The sequence below is a fragment of the Acinonyx jubatus genome, chromosome E2 (assembly GCF_027475565.1).
Source record: "Acinonyx jubatus isolate Ajub_Pintada_27869175 chromosome E2, VMU_Ajub_asm_v1.0, whole genome shotgun sequence".
Classification (NCBI taxonomy): Eukaryota; Metazoa; Chordata; class Mammalia; order Carnivora; family Felidae; genus Acinonyx; species Acinonyx jubatus.
Genome location: NC_069396.1, coordinates 49,247,424 through 49,267,711, shown reverse-complemented (window position 1 = coordinate 49,267,711; position 20,288 = coordinate 49,247,424). Strand labels below are relative to the sequence as shown.

At 48.1% G+C, this 20,288-nt stretch overlaps 1 protein-coding gene across 7 annotated transcripts; it reads left to right on the top strand.

Annotated features, from left to right (window-relative positions):
- Nucleotides 1-104: 104 nt before the first annotated feature.
- ZNF229 (zinc finger protein 229) lies at nucleotides 105-19,258 on the top strand. Of its 7 annotated transcripts, none has more exons than XM_053209887.1 (4): nucleotides 143-253; nucleotides 8,789-9,156; nucleotides 14,961-15,087; nucleotides 16,524-19,258. In XM_053209887.1, the coding sequence occupies exons 3-4, from the start codon at nucleotides 15,054-15,056 to the stop codon at nucleotides 18,791-18,793; spliced, it is 2,304 nt and encodes a 767-aa protein (XP_053065862.1). In that variant the 5' UTR covers nucleotides 143-253; nucleotides 8,789-9,156; nucleotides 14,961-15,053; the 3' UTR covers nucleotides 18,794-19,258. The 7 variants fall into 7 exon arrangements, with proteins under 7 accessions (XP_053065858.1, XP_053065862.1, XP_053065861.1 ...); XM_053209886.1 differs by lacking the exon at nucleotides 143-253 and adding an exon at nucleotides 5,471-7,447; XM_053209884.1 differs by lacking the exon at nucleotides 143-253 and adding an exon at nucleotides 5,471-7,447 and having other exon boundaries at nucleotides 8,140-9,156.
- Nucleotides 19,259-20,288: the final 1,030 nt, after the last annotated feature.

The following is a 20,288-nucleotide window of genomic DNA, read 5'->3' as shown; positions in this document are numbered from 1 at the left end:
CTGTCGCGGAGCTCCAAAGCTCAGCGCCGGAACAGCGTGTGTCGTCTCACCAACCAGAGTAGCCCCGCAGGGCACTCCGCCTTCCACCTGGCCTTGGGCGGGGCTCCAGGTGTACGCTTCTTTACGACACCGTCGGCTCCCTTAAGTAAGAACGCGCACCGCAGAGGGTCCTGGGAAGTGTAGTCCGGGCCCTGCCGAGTCGCCCACTTCCGCTTCCGGCCACCGCAGCACTGCCATAATTTCTTCTGCGATGGTGAGTAGGTTACGGGACGTGGGGCTTTTTGGAGGTCTTCGTTCCCGCCGCAGGGACAAGGGGCCTGGGCTCTAGGATCTGGGGGGAGGGGGCGTGTGGCGGGGGTCAGAGCCGGGAGATTTCGGCAGCTCCGCCTGGCGAAGGAGAGGTTTGAGGAGGCGGACGCACAGAGCATCCCGGGTTGGGATGGGGGGCGGGGCTCGGGCCGGCAGCGCTGGGCGCCCCCAGGCTTGGAAGGAGCAGTTGGAAGTCGGCAGCTATGGCTTTGAGACGGGCATCTCTCGGTTCGGGAGACTCCAATCCAAGTAGTTTTGGATTGGTGATATCTGGAATTCTTTCACGGTAGCCGCACACCTACTTCTGTATGAATTTCAGACTTTTCTGTGAAGTCATTTCTATAAAGAGCTGCAGAAGTTGATTCTTCACGGTCTGTATGTATTCCTTTGAGAATTATTAAGCGCCGTACAAGCTTTAAGAAATCATTTTGCTGGTGTAGTGATGCTAGCTATGTTTTTTTGCAGCGTCCGAGCCACATGGTTTGAATTCTATTCTGTCACACAGCATGAGTGTCACAGCTCTTAATTCAAACCTTTTGCTTTTAATAGTCGACTTTTAATCCATATTGCATTAATTTTTGTGTATGATTTAAGGAGGGGTACCAAGATCCAGTTGTTACAACTCCATACGTTGAAAGGACTCTTCTCATTGATCTGTGTGTTCGTTGTTAAGTCCGTACCACTGTTTCTTGATTACTGTGGCTTTAGAATAAATCTTGAAGTCAGAAAGAATGAGTCCAAATTTTTCCTTCTTTGGTAGGATTCTTTTTTGGCTATTCTAGATTTTCTTCATTACAACGCATATTTTAGAATCAGGGTGTCAAATCTTGCAAGAAGTCTGTTGAGATTTTGATTGAAATTGCATTGGAGAGAACAGGCAACCTTAAGTCTTTAATTGCATGAACATGGTATATCTTTAGGCATTTAAAAATATTTTTATTTATTTTTTTTAATGTTTATTTATTTTTGAGAGAGAGAGACAGAGTGTGAGCAGGGGAGGGGCAGAGAGAGAGGGAGACACAGAATCCAAAGCAGGCTCCAGGCTCCGAGCTTCCATCACAGAGCCCGATGCAGGGCTTGAACTCACAAACCGTGAGATCATGAGCTGAGCCGAAGTCGGATGCTTAACCGACAGAGCCACCCAGGCGCCCCTAAAAATATTTTTTAACATACAGTGCTATGTTAGTTTCAGGTAGATAATGTAATGATTCAACAATACTGTACATTGCTCAGTGCTCATCAAGGTAAGAGTGGTCTTGGGGTGCCTTGGTGGCTAAGCGTCTGACTCTTGGTTTTGGCTCAGGTTGTGATCTCACCGTTCATGGGGTGGGGCCCTGCATTGAGCTCTGCACTGACAGCGTGGAGCCTGCCTGGGATTCTCTCTCTGTCTGTCTGTCTCTCTGCCCCTCCTCTCACGCACTCTCTCTCAAAATAAATAAGCATTAAAAAAAATGATAAGAACTCTTATCCCACCCACCTTCTCTCTGGCAACCACCAGTTTGTTCTCTGTGTTTGAGTCTGGTTTTTGGTCTCTTTTTTTCTTTGTTCATTTCCCCCCCTTTCATTCCACATCTGAGGGAAATCGTATGGTATTTGTCTTTCTCTGATTCATTTCACACCCTCTAGGTCCATCCGTGTTGTTGCAAATGGCAAGATACCATCCTTTTTTATGGCTGAGTAATGCTCCATTGTGTATATATGTATCACATCTTCTTTATTCATTCATCTATTGATGGACACTTGGGTGGCTTCCATAATTTGGCTCTTGTAAATAGTGTTGCAGTAAACACAGGGGTGCTTAGATCTTTCCAAATTAGTGTTTTTGTTTTATTGGAGTAAATACCCAGTAGTATTACTGGATATTTTACTGGATAATTACTGGATCATATGGCGTTTCTAATGTTAATTTTTTGAGGAACCTCCATGCTGTTTTCGCAGTGGCTGAACCAGTTTGCATTCCCACCAACAGTGTCCCAAGGTTCCTTTTTCTTCACATCTTCACCAACACTTGTTATTGCTTGTCTTTTTGATTGTAGCCCTTCTGACAAGGGTAAGGTGGTCTCTCCATTTTGATGTGCATTTTCCTGATGTTTTGTGATGTTGAGCATCGTTTCAGGTATCTGTTGGCCATCTGATGGTCTCCTAGGAGCTACAGTGAATGCAGGCTTGTAGATAAGGCCCACAGTAAGAATGGTGTGGACCCTCTGAGCCCTGTAGGGAGGAGGTCTCTTTCCTGGGGGTAGGAGTAGGTTCCAGGAAGGCTAGATTACATTCAGCTGGTGCTCAGAACTTTCTCCTTGTGTAGCTGGGAATTGTGATAAAATCATGTTATCTCCTGGCTCGTTTTTATTTCATGGCCTTGCCTTCTTGGGACCGTGCCTTTCTCAGAGAGAATTGCGTAGAAGAGAAAGGAGTAACCCCTGGTCTCTTGACGTCAGAGCTCCAGGTGAATAAAAGTTTGGTTTCTTGTTGTTTTGTGGCAATGCCAGCTCCCTTCCCAAAGGCCTGCTTTCCTGATCTTCCTTACTCGTCATACCACGGTGTTGACAAATGCCCATTCTGGCCCCTCAGCCGTGGCTGCTTTCCCCCAGAGATGTTTTTTTCCTAAGGGTGGGGGAATTTCCCAGCGACTCTATTTAGTGTATTCTCTCCCTGGCCTGTAGTGTTGGTTCGTGTAGCCAGTAAATCACTTAGGCTCACACTGCTTCAGGGCTGTGCTAGCTACAGGGAAGAAATAATTACAGTGACTGTAATGGTTTGCATTTATTAAGTGCTTATTACATGCCAGTGATGCGGACTGCTTTTGTTGAGTATCCCTGATACCTGGGACAGTGCCTGGCGTGTACTAGCCTGTCAGTAAGAATTGATAGTTAATTTTCTCAGTAAGTCATCATTAGTCCCGTGTCACAGATAAGAATGCTGAGGTGTTACAACCAGAAGTCAGGGCCTTTGCCCTTGCGTGCCCCTCCGTTCTCTCCCCATCCCAGATATCTTTGCGTGGCTGATTTATTTTCATGCAGGTCTTGGAGACTGTCCGCGACAACCTGATTCATGTTGCGTCTCCCACACCTGCCCCCTGTGTTCTGACCCAGAACGAGAATCTATCACGTTCAGCTTATTTTCATCCTTGCCCCTTTTGTAATCAGAGATCACCTTATCTGTAAGACCTGTTGACCCGCCAGAACGCAAACACCGTAAGAACGAGCACCTTGCCCATCTTACTTGGTCCTGTGTCCCCAGGGTTTGTTACAGCGTCGGAGACAGAGTGGGACACTGAACGTGTCTTTGTTAAACGAATGGGTGCCTGTATTCCCGGGTTGGTGGTGGGGTGAGCGAGTGACAGTAGTTGGCTGAGGATTTTCCGTGTACCACGTACTAGACTCTGAACTTCATTCAGATAGGTATGCCCGTGTACGTGTGTCACAGAGAGAGACTTAATTCTGTCAACTCTGTGAGTGAGAAGTACTGTCTTCACTGAACAGCAGAAAGAACAGGCTCATTCAGAGATTTCTCTCTCTTCTGGTGTTAACGCAGCTACAGAGTGGCTGAGCCAGAACTTAGACTCAGGCCGTGTGACCACCTCGGTGTTAAGAGTCAAGACCAGCAACTTCCCACCCCTGCCTCTCGTCTTGCTGGCTGGATTAAAACGCCATAATTTACCTGTTTTCTTTAAACTTCAACTCCAGACTCATATTTGACTTCTCCTTTTCACCCTCGCGTGTAATTATTCGTCTAGTCCTGTCATTTCTACCTTTGCGGCATCCCTTAGTCCCATTACCCCTTTATCCCAGTGCCTTTGGCGCCAGTTGTATTGGTCGCTCTCTTTGTCCAGTGTGAGCTCCATATGGTAAAGGAGTGTATCTTTCCTTAAACCTAAGCACCTGACATAAAAGTAGAACTTCAGTGAATGTGTGCTGTCTTCCCGGCTAGAATGTTAGCTGTTCGCGCGCAGAGTCCTTGCCTGCCCTGATCACCATCGTGTCCCAGCATGCCCTGCATGGTCCTTTGTGTGTAATTGATTAAGCGAACAAACTGCAGAACAAAACCATTCCGCTCTGTAGCTGGTTTCCAAAGACCCAGGATCCAAGTATCAGCAGGTTGAGTTCGCATTAGTCCCATTCTCCCATTGATTTCATTAAAAAAATTTTTTTTTAATGTTTGTTTATTTTTGAGAGAGAGAGACAGACAGAGCGTGAGCAGGGGAGGGGCAGAGAGAGAGGGAGATACAGAATCAGAAGCAGGCTCCAGGCTCTGAGCTGTCAGCACAGAGCCCAACACGGGGCTTGAACTCAAACCGTGATATCATGACCTGAGCTGACATCTGACGCTTAACCGGCTGAGCCACCTAGGCTCCCCCCACCCCCATTCTCCCATTTAAATATGTGTTGAGTGCTTACCCTGTTGCTTGGAGCTGACTAAAATCCCAGCCCTCACAGAGTTCATACTCTCATGGGTACAGGAAGATAGTAAACAAGAAAAATGGTAGGTTAGCTAAGCTTCACAGAGGACAATGAAGCAGGGAAGATGCTTTGGGAGGACTGGCAGAGGGACTTGCAATTGTGTGGGATAACCAGGGATGATTTCACTGACAAGGTGGTGAGTAGGTGAGTAGGGATCCAAAGGAAGAGAGAGGCCTGTGGACGCTGGGGAAAGGGAACAGCATTGAAGGCAGGGTCCATTTGAAGAAGTGTGGAGGCCAGAGAGGGTGAGCAGAGTGAGAAAGAGGAAGGATCGATAGGAAATTGGGTATTGGGAGGTCAGATAGCATAGGGTCTTTAAGCCTTTTGAAAGGCCTTTGGCGGAGGTTTTGAGTGAGGTGAAGTTCTTGGCCAGAGGAGTGACCTAACTTTATTTGTACTTGTATTGGTATTTTATTGTTTTGGGGAGCGAGAGAGACAGAGTATGAGTGGAGGAGGGGCAGAGAGAGAGGGAGACACAGAATCCGAAGCAGGCCCCAGGCTTTGAGCTGTCAGCACAGAGCCCGACGTGGGGCTCGAACCCATGAACTGTGAGATCATGACCTGAGCTGAAGTCTGACGCTTAACTGACCGAGCCACCCAGGCACCTCTCCACACTTGCTTTAGAGGACAATCCCTGGGGCAGGGCAGTGCACATACTGTGGGAGACAGGGAGGTGCTTGCCAGAGCGGGCTGTGCAGAGGCCTGGGACCGATGGCCTGGGACCGATGGCTAGCTCAAGGTGGAGACATGAGCTCCTGACTCAGTACAGTACAGGGAGTATCTTAGAGCAGGCACCCTAAGGGTGCGTACGTTCCTATGAACCTGCCCTGTGGCTCGAGTCTCAGGAGAAAGGAGATCAGGCAAAGAGGCAAAAGGAAGGAGCTTATGGTCAGTGTGTTTCTGCTGCCTACTGGCTAGCTCCGGGCCCGTGCCGAGAGTTCTGTTCATCTCTGTGCTCCACACCCCACTGATGAAATTTGCTAAGCGTGTCCAGTGTGCCAACCCCGTGCAAAATGGAGACCACGAATGAAGGTAGAGGACCCCATTCTCTTGATGACTTAGAGGTCTTAACAGGGCAGCTGTGTGAAAGGCGGAAAGGTGGCAAGCCAGCAGTTTCTACAAAATGGTTCTGGGGTCCCGGGGTGACTAATTCAATCTGGTGGTGGCAGAAGGACTCCCTTACGGAAGGGGTTCTTGAACGCAAGTCCGTGGGCGTAATGCAGGGTGATCATGAACCCGAGTGGGGAAAAAAAAAATGTGCACCAGTCATACTGGAAGTTAGTATTTCCTTTGATTATGAATGCAGGTGACAGACCACAGTAGTATTATCAGAACCCGTGACTCTGTTATTCAGGTAAATCATAGACGTTTTTATATTGTAGTTGGTGTAGATGTTTCAGAATATTACTTATGCTCATTACTTTTTGGAAATTCCAGCAGTTGATTCATTCTTGATATTTAATGTGTAAAAAGAAGCACATCCTTGGTGTTTTATTATTTTTGAACATTGTATTCCGGTATAATTAGCCTTTAAAGTAACGCTGTGTGTTTTATTTTATGCTTTCACAACATCATTCCGAGTAAGAACCCATAAGTATCACCAGACTGACAAAGGAGGCCATTGAACAGAAAGGTTACAAACTCTGATTTAGAAGATCTTTGCTAACCTGTATCTTGATTGATAGAACCCTCGAGGACAGGGATTTTTTCTTCTTTTTCTTTTTTTCTTTTCTTTCTTTCTTTCTTTTGTAATCTCTCCACCTAGTGTGGGGCTCAAACTCACAACCCTGAGATCAAGAGTCTCATGCTCTTCGACTGAGCCAGCCAGGCGCCCCGACGACAGGGATTTTTCATCATTTCTTCTGTGAGGCCTACAGTGTTGCATTAGTAAAGCTTTCACACTCCAGATTGTCTTTCACAGAACACAGGTGTCCTGTGTTTGTGGCGTTTGCACCCTTCTGTAGGGCCCTGTGTCTCCCTGTGACACTTCTGCTCAGCCCTCCCCACAGAAACCTCTCAGATTGTCCCCAGCCACCTGCAGCATCCTTGGCTCTGTGGACAGTGAGTCTCTCCAGAGCAGGGACTATGCATACAGCGACTCAGTCAGTGTCCGCTGAATGAATGATGGCTACAGGGTGGGAACCGTTCTGGAGACCCAGAGCTTTGGGGCCCAGAAGAAAGGACTCCATAAAGTCAAGTTCCCTCTTGAGCCCACAGGTCCCCGGAGTGCAGGAACCACCCAGGCTGGGGAGCATGCAGGGGAAGGCAGGTCCTTCTGAACCCAGGTAGCCATCTGACATTCCTTGTCAGAGCTTGGAGAACCTCAAGAATGAAGAAGGCCCAGATCTTCTGCTTCTCTGGCTTAGGAAGATCAGAGGATACATAAAATTGCTGCTGCTCTGGGAAAACCTGGGAGAGGTAACCATGGAGACTTTGACCTCAAGGCCTAGGGAGAGAGGTTGAGAGCTCATGAAGGGGGTGCAGTGGGGGAGAATCGAGCCGGGTGTGGAGAGAGAAGAAAGCAGTTCGTGACGCAGCAGACGTTGCTGAGGTCCAGGTGGAGAGTCTGCAAACACAGGCAGGAGCCACATCTTCTCATGGCCTTCCTTCTCCTCCCGCAGCTCTCCGTTCTCGAGCCTCAGCCCTTTCCCAGGATGGGGAGGACAGGACAGTTTCAGGTGGGTTGAGATCGCTTTTCTTTCCAGAAATCACACGTCAGGCATCGGAGTGTAAAAATATCTCCCTCCCTTGGTAAAAGGGAGTCGAGGAAACAGTGTATTGGGTGAATAATTACAAATGAATCCTTCTCTGCCCGAGTTTATCTCCTCCGTGGGACATTTCTCTGATTCCTTTCCAGGTGTCCTTTTGTCCAGGTGAATACACCCTACAAAAAGTACCCCATGAACAAGGCTAAAAGAGCATATTAGGGGAAAAAACATTTCGTCTACGACAAAATTAGAAATTCTAATGTCTTTATTTTTGACAGAGGGGTTCAAAGACCCAAGCATTCTTGTTCAGGAAGGGAGAAAAACAGAAGTACAAATGGCCAACAATTATATGAAAAGTCCGATCAGCTTCTATTAAAGTAATACAGGGGTGCCTGGGTGGCTTAGTCAGTTGAGTGTCTGACTTTGGCTCAGGTCATGATCTCACGGTTCATGAGTTCGAGCCCCACATCCGACTCTGTGCTGACGGCTCAAAACCTGGAGCCTGCTTCAAATTCTCTCTCTCTCTCTCTCTCTCTCTCTCTCTCTCTCTGCCCCTCCCCCACTCATGCTCTGTCTCTCAAAAATAAATCAAAACATTAACAAAAAAAATAAAGTGATACAGATTGAAATGAGATACTGATTTTTTTTTTCTTTTCTAGCAGATCAAAGATTTGAAAGGTCAGCTCTCACTGTTAGCCAGATGGAGAGATGGTGCGTTCACACCATTGAAAGGGGCATTTTTAGTGTTCTTGGAAGTTCTGCACACGTCTGCTCCAATATTTCCTACTCTTAAGAATTCATTCCAAATCAGAGCGAGTATTCAAAGACTGATTATTACAACGTTGTTCGTAACAGCAAAAAAAGAGAAAAAACCGTGGGGTGGACTCCATGTCCGTCCATTGGATTGATGTTGGATTGATGGACTGTTATCATTTTGTTTCTTCTCACGTCCAGGTCCTGTGCCGCTGTCAAATGTGGTCACAAGCGGATGAAAATATCAGGACATGAAAAGACGCGCTCGCTCTCTCTCTCACATACACACACACCGTAGATCTGTGCATATGTGTTAACTCATTTTTCCTTTAGGTTGCAAGAAAAAGAAATCAAAGCAGTTTGCAAAATTTTAAGTACGTGCTCTTTTCGGCGCGTGCAAAATTATTTTACAAAGCTTCCTTTTTTTACGAAAAGACGTTATGGAAAAATTCGGAAGGTTTGAGTTACTTCCTTACTGTACGCTTTAATTGTAAATGTTATTGGGGAACTTGCCGCCACGAGGGCTGAAGAAATTAACACGGTTCTACTTCCCACCAGCTCCTGGTATGATCCTGTCGTTACCGTCATCACCTTCTGACGGTTGTCACCACCGATTCCCACAGTGAGCTTGTGTCAGTTCTCTCCGTAGCGGTCATCGTCCGCCACCTGTCTCTGGTTTCTGTAGTCCTGGCGTCACTGACTTGCCTGTTGGCTGGCTCAGCGTCATTCCACGATTTGCTTTTCCCAAAGAAGACTTGCGGATGCTGTCTCCGCTGACCGTTTCTGTGCTGAACAATGTCTGTGCCTTTAGGCGAACGGAATTTGCGGATGGCACGTTGGCGAAGCTCAAGAGTCTTCATTCATACTTTCGGAACTGGCGTTAAGTCTCATGCTGGTCTTTCTCTCCCTTCTCCGTTCACCTTCTGGTGAGCAAAGCTTATGCTTATTTATTGGTTAAGTTGAGCGCTTTTTCTCAGAAAGGTCTGTTGTGCTTATACATGGCATCTTGGCCGAGCGTCATTTTCAAGGATCACACGTTTATTGCCTTTGCTCTGCGATCTTCTGGCGTTAATTCTCTCTCTGCCTGGATGTCTGTCTGCCGTTACTGTCATTTTATGCATGTGGTCCTGCCGGAACTCCCATTACTGAAGGTGTAACTTCCAGATCTATCTTCCCTGTTCTTAAACTTCTCTTCTTCGGAATTTTCTCTCACCTTCCAGGAGGCTGCTCTGTTTTCCAGTTCACCGGCCTGTGCTTCAGTGATGTTCATTCTGCTGGTTGGCTCGTCTCTTGAGGTGTTATTTCCCCCTAATCGTAGGAGTGGGTTTTTTTGGTCATGCTTCGAAAAATTCTGATTAATTTTCTTTTTGGCAAGTTTTCCCCCCCAGGCTATATATCAGTACTAAACATTTTTGCTAATCTGATGGAGGAGGGTATGTGGCCAAGACCTATGTATTTTGTAGTTCCTCACACAGTAGGTGCATGATAAGCATCTTTCATATATATATTTGCTGCTGTATTTTGTCACCTATAAATTGCTTATGAAATGCTTTTGTCCATTTTTCATTAATGACAGGAGCTCTTTCAAGGGTAGGGTTGCCCATCAAAAGTGTTAAAGTTACTTTCTCTCAATTTTTACTTTCTGAATGGTGAGTTGACCATAAAGAAGTGTAAAATTTGTACACAGTTAAATGATTTGTTAGTTCCCTTTTGAAAATATGGCTCCATACCTAGCTGCAAAAGGCCTTACCCATTCTAAGCTTAATCAGAAAGGCACCTAAATGGGGGCGTCTGGGTGGCTCAGTCGGTTAAGCGTCTGACTTCAGCTAAGGTCGTGATCTTGTGGCTTGTAGGTTCGAGCCCCATGTCAGGCTCTGTGCTGGCAGCTCGGAGCCTGGAACCTGCTTTAGATTCTGTGTCTCCCTCTCTCTGCCGCCTCCCCAGCTCACACGCTGTCTCTGTCTCTCAAAATTAAACGTTAAAAAAACAATTTTTTTAATTAAAAAAAAAGGCACCTAAATGGGTTTTTATTTAGATTAAAAACGTTTTAATCTCTAAAACGATTATAACTGGTTTTTGTAAGTGGCCTAAGGTTGACATTTAATGTCATTTTCTTCAAGATGGATAGCCAGTCAGGACAGTGCCATTTATTAATCATTCATCTGTAGGTCAACTGAAATGCTGACTTTATCATTTATATATTTTTGTATATGTTTCTGTATACGTATATATATATAAACATGTATATATTTAATAGGTGTATGTGGGGGTGCCTGGGTGGCTCAGTTGGTTAAGCGTCTGACTCTTGATTTCCGTTGAGGTCATTATCTCACAGTTTGTGAGTTTGAACCCCATGTCAGGCTCTGCCCTGCTTCAGATTCTTTCTGTCTCCCTTTCTCTCTGCCTGCTTGTGTGCTCTTTCTCCCCTGCTCGTGTGCTTTCTCTCTCTCTCAAAATAAACAAACAGTAAAAAAGTTAAAAAAAAAATAGGTGTGTGCGTTATACATGTGGAGAAAGAGAAAGAAAAATGACAGTTGACTTAGCTTTCATAGGACGTGACCATTCCTGTATACTGTACTCTGCTCTACTGAGTTGTAGGTCTCTGTGTTGTTTTACTATTTATATTGAGCATGTACCTCTGAGGTTCAAGAGTTAGTCTTTCTCTCTTCGTTCAGCAAACGTTTGTTGCACACCTACTATGGGCCAAACATCATTCTAAGCCCTGGTGATACATCAGAGAGCAAAACAGATAACACCCCTGCCTTCATGGGGCTGGCCTTCTAGAAGGGGGAGACCGGTAGTAATGGGTTAAACACAAGATGAGGGCTCTGAAGTATCTTGAGGGACGTAGGCAGGATGAACTGGGAGGAGGTCTGTGCGATCATCCAAGCGGAGGATGATGACGAGTCACATTAGAGAGGTAGAAGTAGTTACAGGGAGAAGCTTGAAGTATACTTTGGAATAATAAGTGGCAGAATTTTTTTTAAGTTTATCTTCATTTATTTTGAGAGAGAAAGAGAGGAGAGAGAGACAATCCCAAGCAGGCTTCGTGTCGCCAGCACAGAGGCTGACGCGGGGCTCGAACTCACGAACCGTGCTATTATGACCTGAGCTGAAATCAAGAGTCGGACACTTAACTGACTGAGCCACCCAGGCGCCCCATGAATTTTTTTTTTTTTTTAATGAATCAGATGTAAGAAATGAAGAAAAGGAAAGAATCCAGGCAATGCCTTTAAGGCAGATGGTACTTGCATTTGCCCACGTCAGAGAGATGAGAAGGGAACTATTTGGGAGGAAAGACTCCCTTCCAGTTGGGCTGTTTTTGCTTCGCGATACCTTTTAGGCATCCAGGCGGCAGGCGGAGTAGGCAGGGCTCAGTGCAGAAGGCAGGACTGGTTGTAAAGATTCGGGAGTTAGCGGCAGGGCCACAACTGTGTAATTGTCACATCGGCTGCCTCTGGCCCGACGTTTCTCCCCTGTGACGCTGCCTCTGGTCTTGGGATCGATCTGGGATTCTGCTCGGAAATGTGCTGTGTTGGTGGCGCTCTCCCTCCCGAGTGGGGAGGTGGGTTCCTCTGGTCTGGCGCCTCCAATCTCATTTGGGCGGCGGTAGGGCTGGGTGGTTTCAGCGTCGTTACTCGGGCTGCCCGAGTCCAGTCCCGACTCAGGCTTCCGAAGCGTATGTTGTTCGACACGTAGCATTCGCTTTCTGAGACCCGTTTTCTCGTCGGTGAAATGAGATAGCAACAGTAACTACCTTGTGAGCAGTTACCGGTAAGAGAGCAGACAAGAGAGCATTCCTGGTGCTCCAGAAAGTTCTCGCTTTCTGTGAGTTTTGTGAGGGTTCAGTGAGATAAACCACGTAAAGATACGTAGGCTAGAGCCTGCCTTACAGTGATTTTTCTGCAAATATCAGATTTTTCTGCAAATACTTTCTGCAAATATCAGCCTGCCTTGCAGTGATTTTTCTGCAAAAATATGGTATTCTGCAAATACCATAATATCCGGGTTAAATTAGATAAACCACGTAAAGATACGTAGGCTAGAGCCTGCCTTACAGTGATTTTTCTGCAAATTATCTGCTTTATACACGCATTTCTGGCCCCCTGGTAACACACAGGTTGGCCCGTATAGGACAGTTGTTAAAGTACAGTGGCTCTGGAACTAGACTCTGTGTGCTCATGTTGTAGTTTGAACTCAAACCCTGTCTCTTACTAGCTGTGTAACCATGGCCAAGTTCCTTCACCTCCTGGTTCAGGGCTCCCCGAGACCACACCCATGTTCAGAGATCTGCCAGGACCCATGGGGTCCAGTGTGTAGTTCTATGCGTGGCTGAGATTTGTCACAGAACACACCCGGTTGCACCCTGCTTCCTCCAGACTTCACTCCACATGCTCTTTCCCTCAGCTGATTTTTTTAAAGTGATTTATTTACTTATTTTTGAGAGAGAGAGAGAGAGAGAAAATGAACAAGTGGGGGAGGGGCAAAGAGAAAAGAAGACAAGAATCTGATGCCAGCTCCGGGCTCTGAGCCGTCAGCACAGAGCCCCGCATGGGGCTCGAACCCACAGACTGTGAGATCGTGACCTGAGCCGAGTCGGATGCTTAGCCTGCTGAGCCACCCACGTGCCCCATGATTTTGCTTTGTTTTTTAACCATACTAAGTGCAAGCTGTGAGCATGACTATGTACTGAGTCCTGTGAGTCCTTCTAGCGAATCCTAGAACTTGGAAGGGATCTCGGGGACTGTGGGCACAAGCCCCACAGAGGCAGGGCTGTTATTTTCTTCCTTATCTCTGGAATTCCTGTGTCTAATACTGTTTTATAGGTACTGAACATTTATGGAATGAGTCATCTATAGACATGCATGCATTAAACCTTACTATGGGGGCACCTGGATGGCTCACTTAAGTGTCTGACTTCAGCTCAGGTCATGATGTCATGGTTTCGTGGGTTCGAGCCCCCATCGGGCTCCATACTGATGGCATGGAACCTGCTTGGGATTCTCTCTCCCCCCGCCCCACCTCTCTCTGCCCTTCCCCTGTTCTCTCTCTATCTCTTTTTCTCAAAATAAATAAACTGAAAAAAAAAAAAAAAAGGAAAACTTACTACTAAAGCTACTTTGCCTTCCTTCTTAAAAATGAACCCATGAATTTTTTTTTTTTTTTTTTTTAAGTTAAATATGTATACAGGCACCTGGGTGCCTGGCTCAGTCAGTTAAGCCTCTGACTTTGGCTCAGGTCATGATCTCACAGTTCGTGCGTTCAAGCCCCACATTGGGCTCTGTGCTGACAGCTCAGAAGTCGGAGCCTGCCTCGGATTCTGTGTCTCCCTCTCTCTCTGCTCTCCCCCACTTGCACTCTGTCTGTCTGTCTGTCTCTCTCTCAAAAATAGTAAAAAAAAATTTCTTTTTTAAATTATAGAATCACAGCTCAAGTTGTACTTCGTAAGACCTTGTTACAGGTATTCCTGGGACAGGCAGCAGGCAAAGTGGAATTCTGAAGTCCCTCATACGCAGTGTCTCCCTCTCGAGAAGGACGGCGAGTATCACGATACAGTTGATCACTGTGTTTCACTGTGTTTACAACTGCCGCTGTCTTCCTCAGTGGTATGAGCAATTTGCTTGAAGGCCGTGGGCCACAGTTCACAACTGAGGATGACACAGCATGACGTGAAACTCCACCGCTGCTTCAGAGGCCTCCTCTGGCTGGGGACATGGTCGCATAAACACCCGTTGGTTGCTTCTGACAGGTGCTGACGTGGAAACCCGTAAAAGGTGTGTGTGTGTGGAGGGGGTGGGGGGCAGGGGCAGCAAAGAGCAGGATTTGCCCCACTGCTGATGGAGGGGCGAGGGGCTGGTTGGTGAAGAACCGAGGAGGTGATCTGGAGGGGTGTGCAGATGTGGGCACTCTTAACATCAGGCACTGTTGAAACAGTCATTTTGGAGGAAAAGTTGGTATTCTGTAAGTGAGAGTCAAGGCACCCCTGGGTGGCTCAGTCAGTTAAGCATCCAGCTCTTGGTTTCGGCTCTGGTCAGGGTCTCACGTTTCATGAGTTCAAGCCCCTCATTAGGCTCTGCGCCAGCAGCATGGAACCCGCTTGGGATTCTCTCTCTCCCTCGCTCTCTGCCCCTCCCCCACTTGTGCTGTCTCCGTCTCTCTCAAAATGAATAAATACACTTAAAAAAAAAAAAAACTTGAGGGGCACCTGGGTGGTTCAGTCGGTTGGGCGTCCCAACTTCGGCTCAGGTCATGATCTCGCAGTTTGCGGGTTCGAGCCCCACGTTGGGCTCTGTGCTGACAGCTCAGAGCCTCGAGTCTGCTTCAGAGTCTGTGTCTCCCTGTCTTTCTGCCCTTCCTCTACTTGTGCTCTTTCTCTCTCTCTCTCTCTCTCTCTCTCTCTCTCTCTCAGAAATAAATGTTAAAAAAATTTTTTTTAAAAACTTATAAAAAAATTGTAAAATGGACAGACCACATGATGGAAGCATTGTAGCTCCATGGAATTGCCCTCTGAAGTGCTCACACTGAGCGAAGAATGTTTGTTGCTTTGCTCTGTGGATAACCACGGAAGATCAGTTGGTAAGAACCGACATTGTTGGCATTAGACATTAACAAAACTTGATTTGACTCGTCAGACCGAGCAACTGCCTGCGTGCTTGTCTACCCTTCTTAGTGACGCCAAGTTTGCCTTTCATCTGGTACGTGTTTGTGTTAATGGTGTCTCACATTTTAGGAGCCATTGACCTTCAAGGACGTGGCTGTGGTCTTCACCGAGGAGGAGCTGAGGCTTCTAGACCCCACCCAGAGGAAGCTGTACCGAGATGTGATGCTGGAGAACTTCCAGAACCTGCTCTCTCTGGGTAAGGGGAATGTCTGGGTAATCCACACTTACCTTGATTGGAATGTTCTTGTTCCCGGGGAACTTGAAAGATCAGGACTACATTTTTTGATCATTTTTTGCACCTCACAAATGAGCCTAAGCCTTGGATTTTCAGGGCAACAACCTTTCAAACCTGATAAGGCACCTCCATGGAACAAGGTAGAGAGACTTGGGTAACAGAGAAACTCCCGAGAGATGCACGCCCGGGCAAGAACCATGCAGCCTGGGGTCTGACGCAGGCAGGGGTGGGGTGAACTTGTCATGCAGAGGCCCCTTCTGACCTTGATCTTGCCTGTGGACACTTGTACTATGGTAGGTGATTGTTCTCCGACCTCATTTCCGCTCCTCGGTCCCCACCTTCACATGGATTCTTCATGCTTTTCAGAGAGTAACATATCCAGAGTGACTGAGGGGTCCCTGGACTTTCCTCCCTTTGCTAGAAACAGCCAGTCAGCATTAAGATAAGCCAGTGGCAGAGAGACTCTTCCAGCATATTGAGAGTCCACTGATGGATTTCTCATTTGTCTCCAATATCCTACAAGTCCTCGGGTATGAACAGATTTGTGTTATCCTGGCCCATGATGATAAGAATCGCCAATAAGGAATATCAAAAAGCATGGGCAGATTTCTTTAACCTTGAACTACGTGGTAAACGTGATGGTTTGATGGCTTGCAGTTGGTGACAGAGAGAAGCTGAACATGTTTATGCCTCTGTGCCCTGTCAGTATCATGTGGATTCCTATTCGATACGCTTCTGGAAGCCGGGACACAGCTGGTGCACTTTGGAGGATTTGGTGCTTTGTTTCTCCCCCGAGTTCAGCTCACACGTGCTCACAGATTCACTCTGGGAGGCAGTGCTCAGTATGGCTCTGAAACCGGACTTCCCTGTTTGACTCCTTGCCCACTCCTTCGGCACCGCATGGTGGAGTGACTTCACTGGGTCACTCACCCTCTCTGTGCCCTGGATCCCTCATCCGTTAAACAAAAATGATAAGGGTTCCCACCTCAGTGTTATTCTGAGGGTTAAGTGAGTTAATCGGTGTATATCGTCAGCACCGTAGGAAGCATCATAATAATGTTGGATATTATTGTTATGAACGACAACATTAAGCAGAGAAGTGAATCTCCTCTGTAGGAATCTGTTTGGAATTTCTTTCTCGCTTGGGCAACTAGATGAGATGCAGTTCATTGCTAGTAGGGTCATTTAATGTCTGGCTGCGAAGCTTATTAATAGGAACCTCTTCTTTTTTTTTTTTTTTTTCCAGATACAAAAGAAGTGCCTTGGTAGTTATGATACACACAGGTTGATTTTGCTCCAGGCCATTACTGGTCCGGGCCTGAAAGCCTGACTTGGCTTGAGATCCCTGAGCCATTCTTGTACTTGTTCTCATCTCTGAACTGTCTTTCACCCCACAGGAGACAAGAATGAAAAGGATCTGGAGTATATTCAAGAAAGGGAACTTAAGTGCCTTTCCTACAGAGAGCTGTCCTACTGGAAAATCGGGGAACAGGCGGCTGGTGAATTAACTGGGAGTCAAGACCGTAGAGTGAATCTTCAAGGGAAGGATTTCCAGTTCTCGGAAGACGCTTCTCCCTGCCAGGGGTGGGAAGGAGCATCTCCTCGGGGTTCGCAAATTGACAATCTGGCCGGCGGTCTTCAAGGACCCATCAGTTCGGAAAATCAAGCGTTTCCACCCTGGAAAGCTATAAGACCGGTATCCGTTCAAGAATCTTGGATGAAAGACTTTGTGAACGAGTCGTGGAATGTTCTGGAAAGGTGTAAAAAACTTGACACGCAGGGTACAATGTATAAACCTGAGTGGGACGGTTTCGGCTTCCGCTGGGTATCACGTTGTCACGATGACCACAGGTTACCGGAAAGAGAGAGACCGTGTGATCGCGAGCGCTGTGGAAGAGACGGCCTGAAAAAGTCAACCCTCTGTCACCCTGCCCCGGAAGAGGATGACCTGAGAAGCAGCGAACGCGGAGATGGCCTCAGGGGTGCCTTGCACCTTCCCGCCCAGCCCAGAGCTCCCTGGAAAGAGAAAGCCCGTAGATATCCCGAGGGTGGTACGGGCTTGAGGCAGACCGCCCACCTGGAGAGGCCCCAGAGGACCCCCACGGACGAGAAGCCCTCCAAGGGTAACGAGCGCGCCCGGGGCCTCCGGCAGAACGCGCGCGGTCCCAGCCGGCCCCGGGCCCCCGCCGGGGAGATGCCCTACCGATGCGACGTGTGCGGGAAGGGCTTCCGGTATCAGTCGATTCTGCTCATCCACCAGGGCGTGCACACGGGAAAGAAGCCCTACGCGTGTGAGGAGTGCGGGAAGGCCTTCGGTCGAAGCTCAAACCTGCTCGTCCACCAGCGGGTCCACACCGGGGAGAAGCCCTACAAGTGCGGCGAGTGCGGGAAGGGCTTCAGCTACAGCTCGGTGCTGCAGGTGCATCGGCGGCTGCACACGGGCGAGAAGCCCTACGCGTGTGGCGAGTGCGGCAAGGGCTTCTACGCCAAGTCCGCGCTCCACAAGCACCGGCACGTGCACCCGGGGGAGAAGCCCTTCGGCTGCGGCGCCGAGTGCGGGAAGGGCTTCTCGTGCGGCTCCCACCCGAGCAGCCACCAGAAGGCGCACGCGGGGCAGAAGCCCTACCGGTGCGACCAGTGCGACAAGGGTTTCAGCTACAACTCGTACCTCCGGGCCCACCAGCGGGTTCACACGGGGCAGCGCCTCTTCGACTGCGACGTGTGCGGGAAGAGCTTCAGCTACAGCTCAGGGCTGCTCCGGCACCAGAGGCTGCACACGGGGGAGAAGCCCTACAAGTGCGAGTGCGGGAAGGGCTTCGGCCGAAGCTCGGACCTCCACGTCCACCAGAGGGTCCACACCGGGGAGAAGCCCTACAAGTGCGGCGAGTGCGGGAAGGGCTTCCGGCGCAATTCGGACCTTCACAGTCACCAGAGGGTCCACACGGGGGAGAGGCCGTTCGTGTGCGACGCGTGTGGGAAGGGCTTCATTTACAGCTCCGACCTCCTCATCCACCAGAGGACCCACACCGGCGAGAAGCCCTACAAGTGTGCCGAGTGCGGCAAAGGCTTCAGTTACAGCTCGGGGCTCCTCATCCACCAGAGGGTCCACACCGGCGAGAAGCCCTACAAGTGCGAAGCCTGCGGGAAGGGTTTCCGGTGCACGTCAAGCCTCTACAAACATCAGCGGATCCACACAGGGAAGAAGCCGTACACGTGTGATCAGTGTGGCAAGGGCTTCAGTTACGGCTCAAATCTTCGCACCCACCAGAGACTGCACACGGGGGAGAAACCCTACACGTGTTACGAATGTGGCAAGGGCTTCAGGTACGGCTCTGGTCTCCTCAGTCACAAGAGGGTGCACACCGGAGAGAAGCCCTACAGATGCGACGTGTGTGGGAAGGGCTACAGTCAGAGCTCACATCTTCAAGGCCACCAGAGGGTCCACACTGGCGAGAAGCCCTACAGATGCGAGGAGTGCGGGAAGGGCTTTGGGCGAAGCTCCTGTCTTCACGTCCACCAGAGGGTCCACACCGGCGAGAAGCCCTACAAGTGCGGGGAGTGCGGGAAGGGCTTCAGTTACAGCTCAGGGCTGCGGAATCATCAGCGAGCGCACGCTGGCGAGAAACCGGAGAAACAGACACGCGCTGAGGCAGAACTCAGAACTTGACGCCCGTCTGAGCGCCGACGCAGGAGGAAGGCTTTGCGAACGGGATGCGCAGGGAGGGCTCCGGTGGAGGGTGACCCGTCACAGCAGTTGGCCTGCCCAGGAAGGGACGATCCGGAAGGTTGATAGATGAGAAAAGCACTTGCGTCGCAAACTTTGCTCTCCAAGGGTCTGTCCCCCAGAGGACCGTCCTTGAAGTATGGCGGCCTCGGTAAAAATCGCCGCTCTCATCAGAGTCGGCCCAGGAGGGAGCTTTTTACGAATGACATAGGAGTGTGTCCGAGGAGCAGACTGTGAACGTGGATTCCTTGCTGGGGGGCGGGTGTGGGGGGGGAGTACCTACACATGGGACAAATGTAGGAGAAAGTCGTCACCTTACTAAAACCAACATCGTGCGTACCTTTTAGAAGATGGTTTTTACAAAAATGGAGAGATGATGTTCACATTGGTGAGGGCAAGTCACTTTCAGAAGGCTGGGAACAGTTAGAGAGTCTGCCTCTTGGCAGGTGTATCTCCAAGTGATGTATCGCCATCATGTTTTTATCATGCTGGGGTGAATGTGTTTTATCTTCTAGAGATACACCGCTCTCCTAGACAGGCCGTGCTGTATGGCAGGACCACTGCATTTTATCAAGTTTTAAAAACACAGTCCGACTGGCATTGCATTGAATTTATTGGTTAATTTATTGCTGTCACAAATATTTCTGCCCCGTTCGTTTCGTTTCCTCGTGTTTTTAAAGATACATATTAGAGCATTAAAAAAAAACCCAGAAATACCCCTTTAACTTGTCAGAACAGAACATAGAGTCACCAAAGCCATCATCGGTGGGACCTGTGGAAATAGGCACTCGTGAATATACTGGTAGGAGTGAGAAGAAGTAATCTTTTTTTGGAAAGGATTTGTCAGTGTATCGAGTCCAATTTGTATAACCTTTGAAGTGGCAATGAGGGTGTAGTCAATGATAGTTGGGAGATAGTTGCACATGTGGGAAAAGATGTATGCCTCCAGCTGAGTTTCTTAGAGTTTTCTTACTATAGCAAAAAAAACAAAACAAAACAAAAAACCAAACTCCAAGTGTAACAAATAAAGGCACATGTAAATGAGCGAAAACCACTAAAAATATTCAGTGCCTACAGTGGCATTGAAGGTTGCCCACAAACTATTTTGTGAGTCAGGAGAGTTGTGGAACAATTTTAGTATGACTCCCATTTTGTTGGTATGTTTTTGTGTGTGTATGTTTAGAGAGAGAGAAAAGAAAAAAGTGTGAAAGGTTAGTATGATAACTGCATATCTCTAGCAAGTGGGATGCGGGGTATGTAATACATTCATGTACTTTTATGCATTTTACTTTTTCACGAAGAGTATATATCAGTTTTATAATGATAGTAAAGCTATTTTTTAAAAAAATGAGTCTGGTGGAACAGTGCCTTATGGTCAAAGATCCCTGTTACAACCTCTATACTTTTTTCTCTTTTTTCTTTTGGCTTTTTCTACTGT